Source organism: Mobula birostris, chromosome 3, assembly GCF_030028105.1.
Source record: "Mobula birostris isolate sMobBir1 chromosome 3, sMobBir1.hap1, whole genome shotgun sequence".
In the NCBI taxonomy this organism is placed as follows: Eukaryota; Metazoa; Chordata; class Chondrichthyes; order Myliobatiformes; family Myliobatidae; genus Mobula; species Mobula birostris.
The window spans coordinates 103,651,905-103,669,312 of record NC_092372.1 but is presented as its reverse complement, the minus strand read 5'-3'; the positions used below and the strand labels follow the sequence as shown (position 1 = coordinate 103,669,312).

At 38.4% G+C, this 17,408-nt stretch overlaps 1 protein-coding gene across 2 annotated transcripts in view; it reads right to left on the bottom strand.

Moving 5' to 3' along the window:
- The window catches only part of ndnf (neuron-derived neurotrophic factor), a 30,363-nt gene extending 23,339 nt beyond the window's left edge, over positions 1 to 7,024 (bottom strand). For both annotated transcript variants that reach the window (XM_072251926.1, XM_072251927.1), the window contains exon 1: positions 6,690 to 7,024. In XM_072251926.1, the coding sequence (XP_072108027.1) occupies positions 6,690 to 6,709 (20 nt within the window). In that variant the 5' untranslated portion in view covers positions 6,710 to 7,024. The remainder of the gene's footprint in view (positions 1 to 6,689) is intronic.
- Positions 7,025 to 17,408: the final 10,384 nt, after the last annotated feature.

Sequence of the window (17,408 nt, the reverse complement as noted above, 5' to 3'; positions counted from 1 at the left end):
CATAATTATAATTGGCACGTGGGCAGGCTGCTCAATTTGTAAAATGCGCTTCGGGGAGCTTTGTTATTGGGACTAAGAGCTGAAAGTGAAAGGCTGTGGGCTGTTGAGCCAGATACTGTATTGGGTTACAGCAATCCCCCATTTCTTCCCCATCTCATTTTCTGCCTCTCCTCACACCACTGCCAGCATGATCACTCCTTCACGATGCGATCCTCTCGCTGAGTGGGCTTGGAGTTACAGTTCTCATCTCAGACGCGTTTAGGTGATGGAGCTGTGCTCAGGAGGCGTTATGTGCCACTATTTTCGGTGAGCATTTACGTATGGGTCCTGAAAAGGCTTAACTCCCACAATCTACTTTGCCCCAGATTCCCCTCCCACCTGACACGCGATGCCCTCCACTCTTCCTCCATCCAAGCCATCTCCCCCCACCCCCACCCCCACCATTATCCTTAACATTCCTCCCTCCGTATGCTTCAGGGACCCTGTGCGAAAGCTATCAGCCCAAGCCCCCGCCCACTACAACCCCTAGCTTTCGGTAGTCACCGAATAAATGTTCACAAGTCCTGCGGTCACATTTCGCATGAACGCAATCAAGGAGAATCTGAAAAATGTTATATTGACTAAAGCATGGGAGTTTATTTAAAGCTCGGAATTTGGAATCGATAAAACGCATTGTGTTATTATCGGGCTGGTCGCGGAAAGTTTTGGAAGAACGGACAGAAAATTACACGTCAGAAATTCGAAATTTAACTTTGTTCTGCCCTTTTTATATGCCACCATAGCTAAATAAATTTTTAAAAAACAATCAGGAATCCGAGAAGGTTTCGGGGATTTAAGGTTCCCGTTTCGAATTCCCTTCGCATCATACATATGATAAAGTTTGCCTTCAAACCCTCTGTCGTTGTGGTTTTCGATTGTGGAAGAGAAGCTAGCCTTCATGGATGGGTCGTCCTTTTAGGACTCTCTTAGTTCTTGGCTATCTGATAATCGCGTCCCTAGCGTAATCTCACGTAAGTATTATAATTGCGTCACCATTGAAACGAATTGTTCTGGCCTTGGGGGCGATGTTGGTCCTGAAAGCATACATGTTCAATTGTTTAGATACAGATCATACTCGTGTCTTTCCGTGACTCCTTGTCAAAGAATGCTTGATAACATTTTACTAAGTTGAAGACACTTAAATGTTTGGACAGTACTGCAGATGCAAATGAACATGACTGAGTACAAAAAAATGCTGTCATCTTCAGCACTAAAACAACCATTAAATCTTCGTTTGTTCTCTACTTCCAGGAAGGGAGTGTGCACATATCATGCGAATTGGGGTTGTTGAATGCGCCGCGTGGGCTGCTCTGATAGCCTGGTTAATTTGATCGTCAGGACAAAGACCACCTTAAAATGGGACTATGGTATAGAAAGAGGCGTTTAGCCTCTGGCTGAACAGTGAATATTTGAGGTAAACCTACCACCAGATTATTTTTCAATCCTGTGATTTAAAATGCAATTTAAATTATTATTCAGCAGACCATTTTACTGTCAGACTGCTCAAAAGCAAAGGAACAGATTCAGAATAGCACAAGGTGGGAATTAAACCTGGAAATAGGAACATAATACGGAGAGAAGTTATGAGAAGGAATTTAAAAGGGAAAAAGACATAGAAAGATGGGGCCAGTGTGAACGGGAGGTCTTGAAGAAGGGAGGGACAACATCAGACAGATAAGACGACACTGGAACTGTAAGCAAATGAACATAAAGCTGAGGCCATAGAAATACAAGAAATTGTTGACCATGACAAGAAAACTAATGAACTGAACAAAGTCGTGTAAGAAACAGAAGGGCTCCTCTGAGCAATCAGGTATGTCGTTAAGTTCTTGTTTTCAAGGCTATTGTTATTTATAACAACCCCACCCCGCACCAATTCTGGTCCTAGGGTTAACATGGCTGTTCTCTTTATCCATGAAATCCCATTTACAATGAGCCTGCCTAAACCAGATGAGAATAAAATGCCAAGACATCCCAATATTGAAATAAGGATAGGTCGCTCATACTTATAACAAGTTTTTTAAAAAACTAATTAAATCAAAGATACACATGTACCTGGGATCAGGTGGCTTCTCTAAAGGTCAGTGAGAACATTGTATATCTGGAAAATATGAGTGAGGCAAACAAATTCTACACCAGTTTTCTTAATGTCTGGTATTAGGAAACCACTTAAGTCTCCAAATTAAGCACAGAAGACCTTTAAACTTCTCAGCTGATTAGAGAAAGTTAACCTCTACTTATAAGAGGTAGGTGATGTCTGACAAACCTGATCTAATTATTTTCATTTTTTTTTAAATATGTAGTGGCTGGGAATGTCTGTCGTTTTTTTTTTAAAAAAGCTTTGAACTTGCAAAAATATTTGATAAATTCCTTCGTAAGTGCCTGTTAAGGTAGGTGAAAATCACACTGTTCAAGGAATAATGATGACTTACAGTTAGGAATGTAGCTATATGGCAAAAAGCCAAAAGGAATAATTGGCAGGTTCTGGCAATTTTCTGGTTCTGGCCAAATGGCAGAATTTTAATGAGTGGTACCCAACAAAGGTCACTTTGGAGTCTCGATTACATACTAGATTTATTAATGGTTTAGATGTTGGGACAGAAGATTACCTATTTAAGACTAGCATAAAATGTAGTTGCATTTTAGACAAAAACAATATTTACAGACATTAACAAACTAAATTTAAGGGATTTTTTTAAAAAAAGTTATTAATTTAATAGATATGTACCTAAAAATGACAAATGAAGTTCCACACAAATGGTGAAAAGCTGGAATTACAGATGTCAGAACAGACTTGTGGTCCATATGGTAAGGGCATCAGATTCATGCAGAAAATGATCAAAATCTGAATTTCAAATGTTAACACACAACTGTCTATAACTGATAATTAGAGGGACACTTTAAATGAAGCCTCCCAGGATGGATTTGGTAGATAAAGGAAATGGGACACCTGCTGCTTGAGAAATATAGATTGGTAAGTAGTGATGGGGGAGTGGGGATTATGGAGTGGAGGGTAACTGGAACTAGCAGTGGAGATGAACCTAAGTACAGGGATGGTGGATACATTGCCTACACAGTTACATGCCAAATATGATAGAAATTAATTTCTAATTTAAGGTTAATTAATTGCTAATAAAGACAGGGCATTAAAGGAAATGGAACCTATTCAAGTACTTGTAGCTAGTTCATAAACGAGCCAAAATTCCACTGAAGTGCTAAATGATCCACTTTGTTTCAATGATTGGTCTGACAGGTTAAACACCTGTTTCATTACAAGCAAACAAAGTGAAGCGTACAGGGATTTAGAAGAGATTTCTCGACAGATATATAGTAGATTTCCTCTCTGGTTCCTTGAAGAGTTTAAGGCTTTATCCTGGGTATGCCCAAAACGCTGCGTTGTAAAATTAGCAGTTTTAATAACATGTTCAACATTAATTGAAGTTATGCAATAAATTTAAACCGAAGTGCACAGGGCTTGAAACCCGATCTTTATAGAATTTCCACTCAATTTAACCGACTTTATGAAATATTCATTAAAATGTATAAAATATAGCTATTCACGTCTGTCTTTCAGAGGCGTTATTAAAATGCAAAACTATTATTCTCGGAAACGGTTAGCGTTGATATTGATATGTTTACTCATATTAAAAGACAAATACTACATTCAATGAAAATTAGCCGGATTCGAAAACATCTTGAATCTTTTATTTATGACATCAAGTTCAAAGTTAATGTAAATGGACTTGTAATCTAATAAACTACAGAGTAGATGGTAGTTTGCATGTCATCATATTTCCGTCACAAGTACAGCGAAGAAGGAAACACTAATGATGTGCACGGTTCAGGAATCATCTCCACAGCCCGATACGTTGCACACTGCGCAAAAGGAGACTGGGATTTTGTTTTGATTTATGCTGCGGTCACCTCGCACATTGTATTAAAGAGAAGCAGAGATCGGATTACACTGCAAGACGCCTATTATTTCCTTACTCATGTCTGTTTGAAAGTTAACCGCGACGACTTGATTAAAGTAACGAGCTCTCATCTGCAAAAGAAGGAATCGCTACTTATCGTGATTATAATATATAGAAAAGTGTGTGTGTATATTATATATATAAACCGACCCTTTGTCCTTTCCTATCCAGTCGTGTTAAGCAGGGTCTACATGCCAAATATACATCGAAAGAAGGTCGTGGTTGCATATATTTCTAAAGGGTCCAATCCAACCACTTCCTTACAGGATGACCCTAGATTGCAAGGCTGCGCGCACACTGTGGAATTTCACTGCTCTCTTCTGCAAGTAATTAAAAACTGCTGTGTGCTTTTGTGAAACGATGTACAGTATCTAATTTTGATATTGTTATATTTGCGTTATTTTAAACTCGAGATATTGTAGAGTTCTACTGCTTTCGAAACGAAATCCGCCTTCAACACAACTTGGCCAAGGCACCCTAGCGTGGAAAAGCAGACATAACAAAGACATTCTGTTACAATACTATTTGTATGTTTTTAACGGGCGTTGCAGGAGAATCAATTTCCAGCGGGGGTTAATTGGGGAATTTGAATCCTCGTAAATAGTATTTATTAATGAGTTCCAGATCAGCGATATGCACTGACAGGATATCGCCAGCTTGTGGCAGCTTTAGCAACAATCTTATATCATAGTATTATTACCAGTGCACCTAGTATTTCACAAACGGACACTGCTCGTTGCTTTTTCAGTAGATTATTAATCACCGTTAGTTTTCTGAAAGTTGAAGCTTTACATGGTGAATTTGTGCAGTCTTTATAACGGTGCTACTAAAGGGTTAAATGATCACCGAACTGATAACCATCTGCATTAGAGGATATTGAACAAAAAAAGGTGGCGCTTGCGTCCACGATTGATCCCAACACTACTCTTAGTCCACTAGGACGAATGTTAGTCAAGGCGAAAGCCGAGTAGAAGAGTAAAGCTAAAGAACTAGACATGAACCGACGTGTTCAAGCTGTCGAAAGAAAACCAAGATCATACGGGACAAAAGATGAAAAGAAACAGCAGAAAGCGGCGCTCCGAACGAGTCCTTTTCCTGCCGCGGCGGAGCCCGGTGGTTTCTGACCCAGTCCTGCACGAACTGAGCTCAGATACGAAAAGCTTGCTGACCGCGAGGTACAGAGAACAATTCAGGCCATAGTTTCTGACCAAAAGTTTAGATTTAATCAAGCCTGTACTTTACTGGACCTTAACTAAATCGACCTCAGTGCCACAACGCACCGCTTTTTCCTCTCCAAGTAGGGTGTCGATGTGCCATCCCGGATCTCAGTCGCGGAAGGCGAGTGGTGTGGGGAACTGGGTTTAACCCTTGTAAAGACTGGTACTGGCGGCTCGCAGTTAATGTCTCTTTTGGCGTTTTGATGCCAGCACAAGTTTGATTTTTGAAATTGAAGGGTACCTTTTGTTGAAAGAATTATGAAAAAGAGGCGTGGGTTAGCTTGACTGGCGCTTACAGTGTGGTCAAGATCACAGATGGCATGGTTGCTGGTCTACTGCAACACAAGTTCAATCAGCCATATCTGAAGCCGTGGATGCGAAATTATCAAACAGCGACAATGTCACATTCACTAATGTTTGCGGTCGAGACAACCTTTCTCTACCGCCAAATGCCATTTCATTATGGAACTCCTTTATGACACTCAGCCGGTGACTGACCCGATACCAATAATGAACGAAATTGTGTGTCGATGCGGCACCGTTCATACGTGCACCGAAGTTTAACGCTTGGAATATGTTATTTTTTTCTTTCCCCGATATGCAAAATAAAACGCAAGGCTCCACATTTACGGTATATTTGGTAACAGAGAAAGTTTCCGGAAGTACCAGCTACAGATACAATTCTACCTGACTGGTGCTTAACATGGTACAGAGGATGGAAGCCCGATTGACGCCATCCTTTCAGAAGTAAGCACTCGTAGTCAGAAGCTCGCCTGGAAGCTTGTTTATGGGAAACAACTTTCCCGACAACATGGAAACTTAAACAGAAAGCGCGTGCTGAAAATCATGAACAAAAAACAGCATTGCTGGAAAGTGACTGTTTCTTTTGCCACAGATGCTGCCTGACCCGCCGAGTGTTTCCAATATTTTCTGTTTTTATTTCTCAGTAGCATTTCTGATTGTATTTCGGGCAACGTAATATCAACGAAAGGCAATAAATCCCTTTATACCCTTCACATGCAAATCAAAACACTTCACCAGTTGCACATTAGTGAAACAATTTTAAAAATCCTCGGCAATGCTTGTCCACCACCGCCCCCCCCCACCACGTCTTCCCCTAATTCGAATTTAAAAGTGAAAGCGAACTATTATCTGAAATTCGCTGGTCCAAAATTGGTTGTTTTAACCATTTGTAAGTGCTAAGTCGCGTTCGCAGATAGGCGAATAGGGTGAGCGAAGGACCAATTATGTTTTTTTAAATTTATATATAACAAGTGTATTACACTGTCTAGATTAAATACAGTAATCGATAGTATGCGCCAAAATAATTTTTAAAGCGAACTATGACATACGACGTCTGATATAACACAGGTCTCAAGAAAATTTCACTGCTAATTTTATTTTGCCGTGATATTCCTTTGAGGGTGGGAATAGGTGGGAAAGAAATAGTATTTCTTACCTTGAAGTAATCATTTGCATTGCAAATTTCCAACTCTGTTAGTCCAGTTTATTTTTCTTCGCTTAAGATCCCACGATTATTTTGAGAGAGAGTGAGGGGAGAGGAATGCTAAATAAATGCAGACAAAACTTGGGTGGCTGCCAGTGAAGCTACCCTTGTATCTGAAATGTGGCTTTTTTTGTCTTGCTCTCTTCTAAATTCCGCAAAGCCGAGTCTGCAAGAAACAAGTAAAGGTTGTGTCGGATTGCATAGAGGCAATGTGTGAGCATCAGTATCTGGCTCTTTCTGTCTCACTGAACTGGCTTTCCACAGTGGAGAGGTAAATGTGACCAGAAGTTGAGCTCAAACTCTGCTCACTTGTCCTGTTCTTGGCTTCTACCAATCCACACGCGGACATCCAACTGACCAATCACAGACCAGTATAGTTACCTTCACCAATTGCAAGAGACAAAGAATGCGGAGGGAAAAGCCAATCAAAGAAAGGGAACGCGCCATTTTAACCAATAACAGAGTGACTGTCTGAATGAAAGCTCGAGCAGCGGCAGCGTTCGGATCAACCAGCCGGAGCAAGAACGAGCGTATAAACACCATATTTCAAATCATTAGCACCATTTACCAAGAATCATTTTGCACTAAATTTGGAAATATATCCTTTGTTTGCGAGTCCACCGTTTTATTGCGTTACTATCAAATTCTATGTTAATTTCATTCTTCGGTCTTTGTCGATAATATCTACTTGAGTTGAGCGAAGTTTTTGGAGGCGATGAATCCACTCGGCTAAAGAAATCCAATCGAATCTCCATCCAAAATCATAGCTACATTCTGGATGCTGGTCAGCATAGTAATGGATCTTTGAGATTTCTGTTGTTTTCTTTGGATGACTTGAAATCTGCACACCGTGGTTTCGATCTGCGTGTAGTGCTGAGCGGTCTATTTAATGCAGCACGCGGGGAGACTCAGTGTGATACTGGCACCAATAATGTGTTTTTATTGTCACACTGCGACTTTTATGGTTGCAAGATTTCAGATACAAGGCGGTTTCCAATTGACACAAATTGCAGTTAATCGCACCTGCACCCCCCCCCACCCCCATCCTCCACGGCGAAAATGCCTTATTCCATTAACGCTGCAGACACACGCAGTCACGAAGGTGAAAGAAAGACTGGGCAGATCAGAGCAACTAGGACTGCAGAAGGAAATAAGAACAGCGAAATAGCTGAAAAATGATGCAGAAACAAAACGATATAGCACAGCAATTTAACTCGCGCGCATACACATGCAAGTAATTATGTGTTAACTTGTTTATGACTGGCATCTGTCACTTTTTAATAAAAATGGCTCCTTCCTCTCTCTCGATAACTCCATTTTTACAACGATGAAAATGCAAGGATTGCAAACTCTAAATATCTGTGAATTGTAATCACATTAAATAGAGTAACATCTATTAACAAACAGGATTTGTGCAAAACAGCAACACAAATAGAACCCTAACCCCTAGCATCTCCAGGTAGTCTGGAGTAATGAAGTAATGAATGTTAACGTCACACGGCTGATGTATCGGGATAGACGAATTAATTCTTGATCTGCAGTCTTGCCCTCAGAAAGCCCGCTCATTTCATCTCCTCTGAATCCAGATGTTGATGGACCTGTTCAATATTCCCACCGGTTAATTGCTTCGGAAGAGGGAGCTGACGTCCAGAGAAATAGACACACAGGCATATTGAGAAATAGGCGCGGTACACTATTTATTTATTTATTTATTTATTTATTTATTCATTCATTCGTTTATTGAGCGATACAGAGCGAAGTAAGTAAGTAAGCCCTTCCTTCGAGCCACGCCGCCACAGCAACCCTCGACATATCCCGATTAATCCTAACCTAATCACGGTACAATTTATAACGACCTTCTTTTGCAACTGTAACAGAGACTTATGCACACTTGTAATTCGAGGTAACTTTTATGTAGTGATTATGCTTCATTTATTGCTTTTAAAATTAAACAGTTTTTCACTGTAACACTGATACTGGTATTTTCAGGCAACAAGCGTAGAGAAGTTCCAACTTTAGGTTGGAAGAAAATCAAACAAAACTCAGAAGTTACGTTCTGTACACACCCTGCCATCTAGTGGTCAGAAGCGGTAGTGCGAGGTCTTCGAGAGAGCGAATTTCTGCGAGTTTGGCGGTGTAATTTCAGGGGTGACATAAATAATTTAAAAACTCATTATAATATTGAAACAGATAATAAAATCATCCCTTGTAGAAAAGAAAACGACAGATTGTGTCCCATCTTCAAAACGAACCTTTATAAATAAACAATGTATGTGTTGACCTGTGAAGAATATTTTCATTATGATGAGACGGAATATTCGGTAGAGTCTGCAAGAAATGTAAGGTTAGGCTCGCTAATATTCAGAAGCAAAACTAAGCATGCAGAATTTTTAACTTAAGCCTGTGAATTTTACAGATATACAGTAATAATGGTTATAAACCGATCAAGTCTGTAGCATATCAGGGCCATGTGACCAAAATGGTGTGCCACGGGGATCTGCCCTGGGTTCAGTGTTGTTTGACATCCATATGAAGATTTTGTTAGCGATGTTATTAACCTGAATGGGAAGTCTCTAGAAGATATAAAAATTGGCGGTAGTGTGGACAGTAAAGAAGATTGTCTGAGATTACAAGAGAATCTACACGAACTGTGGAAGTGGGCCAAGGAATGGCAGATGGAATTTAACTCAGACATGTGTGAGGTGCTTTTTTTTTTGCTAGTAAACCCAGGGCAGGACTTACACAGTAAATGACAGGGCCCTGGAGAGCAGTGGTCTACGGAGAGACCGAGGGGTACAGGTACACTGTTCTGTGAAAGTGGTAGAGGGTAATGAGGAAATAATTTGACACATTTGCCTTTAACTGTCAGTGGTCTGAGAGCAGGAGTTGCAACTGTACAAGCTGATTATGAGACCCGTCTTGGAATATTGTTTGAAGTTACAACATCAAACTTGCAGGAATTCATGGTCACCCGGCTAAAGGAATGATATCATTAAACTGGAAAGTATGCCAGAAGTTACAAGGATACTAATGAGATTGGTGGGCTTGAGTTAAAAGGAAGGCTGTGGCTTTCTTTTTTGGAGTGCAGGAGGCTGAGGGGTAATCATAAAGATAAGTAAAGTCATGAGAGGTATGAATAATGTCTCTTCTTCTGCCTTTCAACTCACTAGTGAGCATAGGCCATCAACAACCTCTTTCCAGATCAACCTGTCTTGTGCATATCTCTCCAGCTGTGACCATGTCATTCCCACTCTCCTGGCGTCGGTTAACACTTCACTCCTCCATGTGGACTTGGGCCTACCTCGCTTTCGCTTGCCCTGAGGATTCCATGTGAGAGCTTGTCTGGTTAAACTATTCGGGGGCTTCCTCAACATGTGTCCTATCCAGCACCACTTCCTTATTTTGATCTCTGACTCAATTGGTGTCTGGTTGGTCCTTTGCCATAATTCTGTATTGTTCACATAATCTGTCCATGTTAGCCCCAAAATCTGACACAAGCATTTGTTGATGAAGGTCTGGGTTTTTCTGATTACTTCTGATGTCAGTCTCCAAGTTTCAGAGCCGTATAGGAGGACAGATTTGACACTTGAGTTGAAGATTCTCTATTTGATTCTTAACCTTAGTTCTTTTGCCGTTCAAACTAGTAAGTCTCTAGAATTATGATACGCAAACACAAGAAAATCTGCAGATGCTGGAAATTCAAGAAACACACACAAAATGCTGATGGAATGCAGCAGGCCAGGCAGCATCTATAGGAAGAAGCACAGTTGACGTTTCGGGCCGAGTCTTGAAATGTTGACTGTACTTCTTCCTATAGATGCTGCCTGGCCTGCTGCGTTCCACCAGCATTTTGTGTGTTTTGTAGCATTATGATACTATGTCATAATGAATAATGTGTTCACAGTCTTTTTCCCAGGGTACAGGAGTCTAAAACTGGAGGACATGCACTCAGGATGAGAAGGGAAGATTTAAAGACTTGAAGTGCAACTTTATCACACAGCATGTGCTCCACGCCACCTTGTGGAGGAAGAAGGAACTCCAGCCCTTCACATATCCCTGGAAGTCAACACAGCGCTCCTCGGAGGATTTGTTGTGAGAATAATGACCGCACTGTGAGTACTTCCCGTTATTATGAAGGAAGCCGGTTGGTAATTCTCCGAGTATGTAAATATGTGGTTAATCACAGGAATTCAAAAGCTACTATCATGAATCCTTGGCCCTGCAAATAGTACTTACTTTACTTTATTGTCGCCAAACAATTGATATTTCAGTTTCTATATTGATCATATGCATATAGCCCCTTACTTTGCTGTAAAATACTTTAGAAGTAATGTGAGACTTAATTATTGATCTGCCACCTGTGAGGTAGTCAATGCCATAGTCTGTTCAGGCAATTTGATAAGCATCACTCTTCCAACATGCCAAAATTTACTTGGGTTTGATCTCTGAGAGCAGTCTTCATCAGGATGAACGAAGAGAAAGCATCTGATCTTGATGGTGTACCTGGCCAAGTACTGCAGGCATGTGCTAATCAACTAGCTGAACGTTTTGCTTTGGCAGCCTGCTTCAGCCAGGCTTCAGTCAGGAAGAACGTGGTAACCTGCCTAATCCAGTAGTACTTACAGGTACTGTGATGAAGTTTTGAGCGGTTGCTCATGAAGCGTATCAACTCCTGCCTGAGGAGTAACTTGGATCGGCTTCAATTTTCTTACCAGCAGATGCCATTTCATTCGCACTTCATTCAGCTCTGGAACATCTGGACGATGAAAACGCATACATCAGGATACGCTTCCTTGACAATAGCTCAGCATTCAATACCATCATGCCCTCAAAGCTAATCAGTAAACTCCAGGATCTATGCCTTAATACATCCTTGTTCAGTTGGATCCTTGATTTTCTCACTTGCAAACCCCAGTTAGTATGGATTGACAACAACATCCTCCACAATCTCTATCAGCACAGGTGCACCACAAGGCTGTGTGCTTAGCCCATGCTCTACTTGCTTTATACTTATGGTGGTGTCTAACCACAGCTAATGCTGCCACAACAACGACCTCTCACTTAACGTAAGCAAAACCAAAGAGCTGATTATTGACGACATGAGGAAGAAACCAGCGAACCTTGAGCCAGTCCTCATCAGGGGATTGGAGGTGGAGAGGGTCAGTATCTTTAAATTCCTTGGCATTATCATATCAGCGGACCTGTCCTGAGACCAGCACGTAGCTGCCGTCGCAAAGCAGGCATGACAGCATTTCTACTTTCTTACAGGTTTGCAAATCATTTAAAACTTTGACACACATCTATTGATGCCCAGTGGCAATATCCTGACTGGTTGCAGCATGGCCTGCTATGGAAACACCAGTTGCCAAGAATGGTAAAGTCTACAAAGCCCGGACACAGCCCAGACAAAACCCTCCCCACCACTGAGCACATCTCCAAGGACAAGTGCCACCAGAAAGCAGCATCCATCAAGGATCCCTACCATCCAGCCTATTTTCTTCTCACTGCTGCCATCAAGAAAGAGATACAGGAGCCTTAGACCCCACACCACCAGATTCAGGGACAGTTATTACCCTTCAACTATCAGGCTCCTGAACCAGTGTGAATAAATTCACTGACCACAACTCTGAACTGATTCCATAGCCTATAGGCTCACTTTCAAGGACTCTACAATTCATGTTCTTTGTATTAATTATTTATTTACACCATAAGACCAGAAAACATAACAGCAGAATTAATTAGGTTACATTAGATTAGATTATGAGGAAACACAGTCCTCTTTTATTGTCATTTAGTAATGCATGCATTAAGAAATGATACAATGTTCCTCCAGTGTGATATCACAGAAACACAAGACAGACCAAGACTGAAAAACTGACAAAAACCACATAATTATAACATATAGTTACAACAGTGGAAGCAATACCATAATCTGATAAAGAACAGACCATGGGCATGGTAAAAAAAAAGTCTCAAGGTCTCTTGAAAGTCCCATCATCTCACGCAGACGGTAGAAGGAAGGAAAAAGAGTTCTCCATAAGGAAGCCATGCCCACTTTGTCCTATGTAATCATGTGCCTCCAGGTACCCTGAAACCTCATCCTTAATAATGGATTCCAACATCTTCCAGATCATTAAAATCAGGCTAACTGACCTATAATTTCCCTTCTTCTGCCTCTCTCTCAGAGAACGGAGTGATTTTTACAATGTTTCAGTCCAATCCCAGGTCATCTCTTTGATTTGACTTCATTTTTTGCCAACAGAGCCAGCCGACCCCCTCTGCCTACCTGGCTGTCTTTTCAATGCAATGTGTATCCTTGGTTTTTAAGCTCCCAAATATGATCCTCTTTCAGCCATGACTCAGTGATGCCCACAACGTCAAACCTGCCAATCTCTAACTGTGCTACAAGATCATCTGCCTTATTCCATATGGTGTGTGCATTCAAATATAACACCTTCGGTCCTGATTTTGCCCCCACGTTACACTTCAACTCAACCCACTGACTGCAATTCTGCCCTATCATCTGCCTGTCCTTCCTCACAGTCTCCTTTTTTCTTTTTCAATCTCTTTATTAGTTTCAATATCAAACAGATTACAAAAAGTAAGTACATAATAATTGGGATTATATTAATCGATAATAATTATTGGAATTTACAGTCGGGTAACACATGGTTAGAAACATCCCAAAATCACACAGATTAGCAACAAAATATATAAGGAGTATACATAAAATAGAAAAATATCATAAAAAAACAGAAAAAGAAAAAAAATCCCCTAAAAAAAACTAATCTACCCAAACTAAAGAAAACTAAAGAAAAAAAGGGCTATTTTGATACCCCGGATAGAACCAATAGTGTTGCCACTTCTGCTCCTCTTCCCATATAATAAAATCACAAAATAGATTTGGCAAGGGTCAAATTACATCATGTGGAAGTATTGAATAAATGGTCTCCGAGTCTCATCAAATTTAATAGATGGGTCAAAAATGACACTTCTAATTTTTTCAAGATTTAAACAAGATATAGTTTGAGAAAACCAATGAAATGTTGTAGGAGGATTAATCTCTTTCCAATTCAATAGTATAGATCTCCTAGCCGATAAAGTAACAAAAGCAATCATCCGACAAACTGAAGAGGTCAAATAATATTTTTCTATCATTGGTAAACAAAAAATGACAGTAATAGGATGAGGTTGTAAATCAATATTCAAGACAGTGGAAATAATACCAAAAATATCGTCCCACTATTTCTTCTATAAAGGGAAAGACCAAAACATATGAGTTAATGAAGCTATTTCAGAATGGCATCTATCACATATAGGGTTTATATGGGAGTAATAACAAGCTAGTTTATCCATAGACATATAAGCCCCGTGTACAACTTTAAACTGTATCAATGCATGTTTGGCACAATAGAGGAAGAATTAACTAATTGAAAAATTTTTTGCCATTTCTCAGTTGGTAAGGTAAGCTTAAGTTCACTTTCCCAGTCATTCTTAATTGTATTGGAAACATCTGGATTTATTTTCCTTATCATATTATAAATAATTGTTATTGAACCTTTCTGGAAAAGGTTTAAATCCAAAATATTTCCCAATATATCAGAGGAATATGAAATCTGAAAGGTAGTAAGAACAGTATTTAAAAAGTTTCTAATCTGTAAATATCTAAAAAATGTGATCTAGGTAAATTATATTTATTAGATAATTGTTCAAAAGACATAAAACAATTATCTGAAAATAAATCAGAAAAACATATTAAACCCTTTGTTTTCCAGACCAAATATGCTTGATCCAAAAAAGAAGGTTGAAAAAGAAAGTTGGATATAATAGGGCAAGTTAGAATAAATTGATTCAGTCCAAAAAATGTTCAAAACTGAAACCATATTCGAAGATTATATTTAACTCTCGGGTTATCTATTTGTTTGTCCAGTTTAGAAAAGTCAAAAGGAAGTAGGGTCCCTAAAATAGAACCCAATAAAAATCCTGAAACAGAATTACATTCAAGATTAACCCATTGTGGACTTGGAACTGTATCCCAATTCCATGTCCAAAATGTTAAATAACGAATATTAATCGCGCAATAGTAGAATCTAAAATTTGGCAATGCTAATTTGCTTTTGGGTTGCTGTAAGTGTCTTTTACTTAGTCTAGGATTTTTATTCTGCCATATCTATGAGGAAATTTTTGAATCAACCTTATCAAAAAAGGATTTCGGAATAAAAATTGGCAAAGCTTGAAATAAATATAGAAACTTAGGTAAAATAATCATCTTAACAGCATTGATCCGACCAATTAACAACAAAAACATTGGTGACCATTTAGTTATCAAACCTTTAATCTGATCAAGTAAGAGTAAAAAATTAACCTTAAATAAATCCTGTGCTTCTTAATAATTTTAACTCCTAAATAAGTAAATTGATCAGTAACTAATCTAAACGGTAAACATTTATAAGTTGGAAACATCGTATTTAATGGAAAAAGTTCACTCTTATTAAGATTCAGTTTGTAACCAGAAAATTTACTAAACTTATCCAACAAGGATAAAGTTGCAGGAATGGATTTTTCTGGGTCAGAAATATATAATAGTAGATCATCTGCATATAATGATATCTTATGTATCTCCTTCCCATGAGTAATACCAAAAATATTTAGTGAATCTTGAATTGCAATTGCTAAAGGTTCTAAAGCAATATCAGATAATAAAGGGCTTAAGGGACAATGCTGTCTAGTGCCATGAAATAATCGAAAAAAGGGAGATTTTTGATTGTTAGTCAAAATCGAAGCTAAAGGAGTATGATATATCAATTTAATCCAGGATATAAATATCGGGCTAAAATTAAACTTCTCAAGCGTAGTAAATAAATATGGCCATTCAACTCTGTCCAAAGCTTTATCGGCATCTAATGAAACAACACATTCTGGAGTTCTCAGTGAAGAAGTATAAATAATATTTATTAATCTCCTAATATTAAAAGATGAATAGCGATTTTTAATAAATCCAGTTTGATCCGTGGAAATAACTTGAGGTAATACCTTTTCTAACCTAGAAGCTAATATTTAGGAAAAAATTTTTGAACCAACATTCAATAAAGATATCGGTCTATATGATGCACATTCAGTAGGATCCTTTTTTTAAAATTAAGGAAATGGAAGCTCCATAAAATGATTGTGGTAGTTTACCTATAATAATTGCATCTCTAAAAATTCTGCACAAATGGGGAGAAAGAATAGAAGAGAAAAATTTAAAAAATTCTGCTGTATAGCCATCTGGGCTGGGTGATTTACCAGAATTCATTGAAGAAATAGCACCCATTATTTCTTCATCCGTAATAGGTGTTTCTAACTTTAAACGTTCGTTGGGTGTTAATTTTGGAAAGTTCAAATTCCTTAAAAAATCTTGCACCTCCTTGGGATCATGAGGAAATCCTGACTGATATAAAGATGTATAAAATTCTTGAAAAGATTTATTAATCTCATCATGATCAGCTGTTAAAATATCATTAGATTTACAAATCTTAGTAATTTGACATTTAACCGAGGCTGTTTTTAATTGATTGGCTAATAATTTACCAGATTTATCACTATGTATATAAAACTCACTTCTTGTTTTCATTAATTGATTTTCTATTGACAATGTTAAGAGTAAACTATGCTCCATTTGAAGTTCAACTCTCTGTTTGTAAAGCTCCTCATTAGGAGCAATGGCATATTGTTTATCGATGTCTTTAATCTTGTCAATCAACAATATTTCATTCTTACTGCATTTTTTTCAATCCAGCCGAGTAAGAGATGATCTGACCACGGATATACGCTTAAAAAGTGTCCCATATAACCCCGCTGGAAATTTCCTCCGTAGTATTGGTTAAAAAAAGAAGTCAATCTGATCCTTGATAAATTTTACAAAATCTGAGTCTTGAAGTAAGTTGGAACTAAAACGTCATTGTCTAGTATTAGAAAATATATCTCATAACTTAATAGAGAAATTCAATGGTGCATGATCAGATATGGCAATGATATCATAGTTACACTCAATTACAGATGGAATTAAACGAGAGTCTATAAAAAAAGTCAATCCTTTAGAACCCTAAAACTAGGCCAAGAAAGGCCCGAAAGCTAACTGAGACTAAATCTACCCCCATTTCTGCAGAAGACGGCTCCCAAATATATGTTGGTAAAAAGACCACCTCAAAAAAACTACACTATAACAGCAGAAAAAAACAATAAACTTAACAAATACAATAAAATAAAATACCTTAGCATTATAATCGCTAACATGCTAATAAAATAAAAAGAGAAGAAGAGATAACAATACATATTATTCAATGTAAAATATTTGTAAGGGAAAACAGTTAAGTGTAAAAAAAAGGGCGTATCCGGCAAGAAAAGTATTATGGGGAGAAGAACCCAAAAAGATGGCGCGGTAAAAAAAAGCAAAGGGATGATGGAAAGAAAAAAACAATACGCCATCATGATTATACCACAGGGAAAAAAGACATTATATTCCCCCACATACAATATTAAAAAAAATATAGAAAATAACCGAAAATAACGGTAAAATTAAGTATAAAGAATACCAACGCTACCGATCAAAACTAGAAGTTTTATACTTATAAAAGTCAATCTTCGAAAATGAATGGTATGATTAATAAAATTTGAAAAAAAAGACAAAAA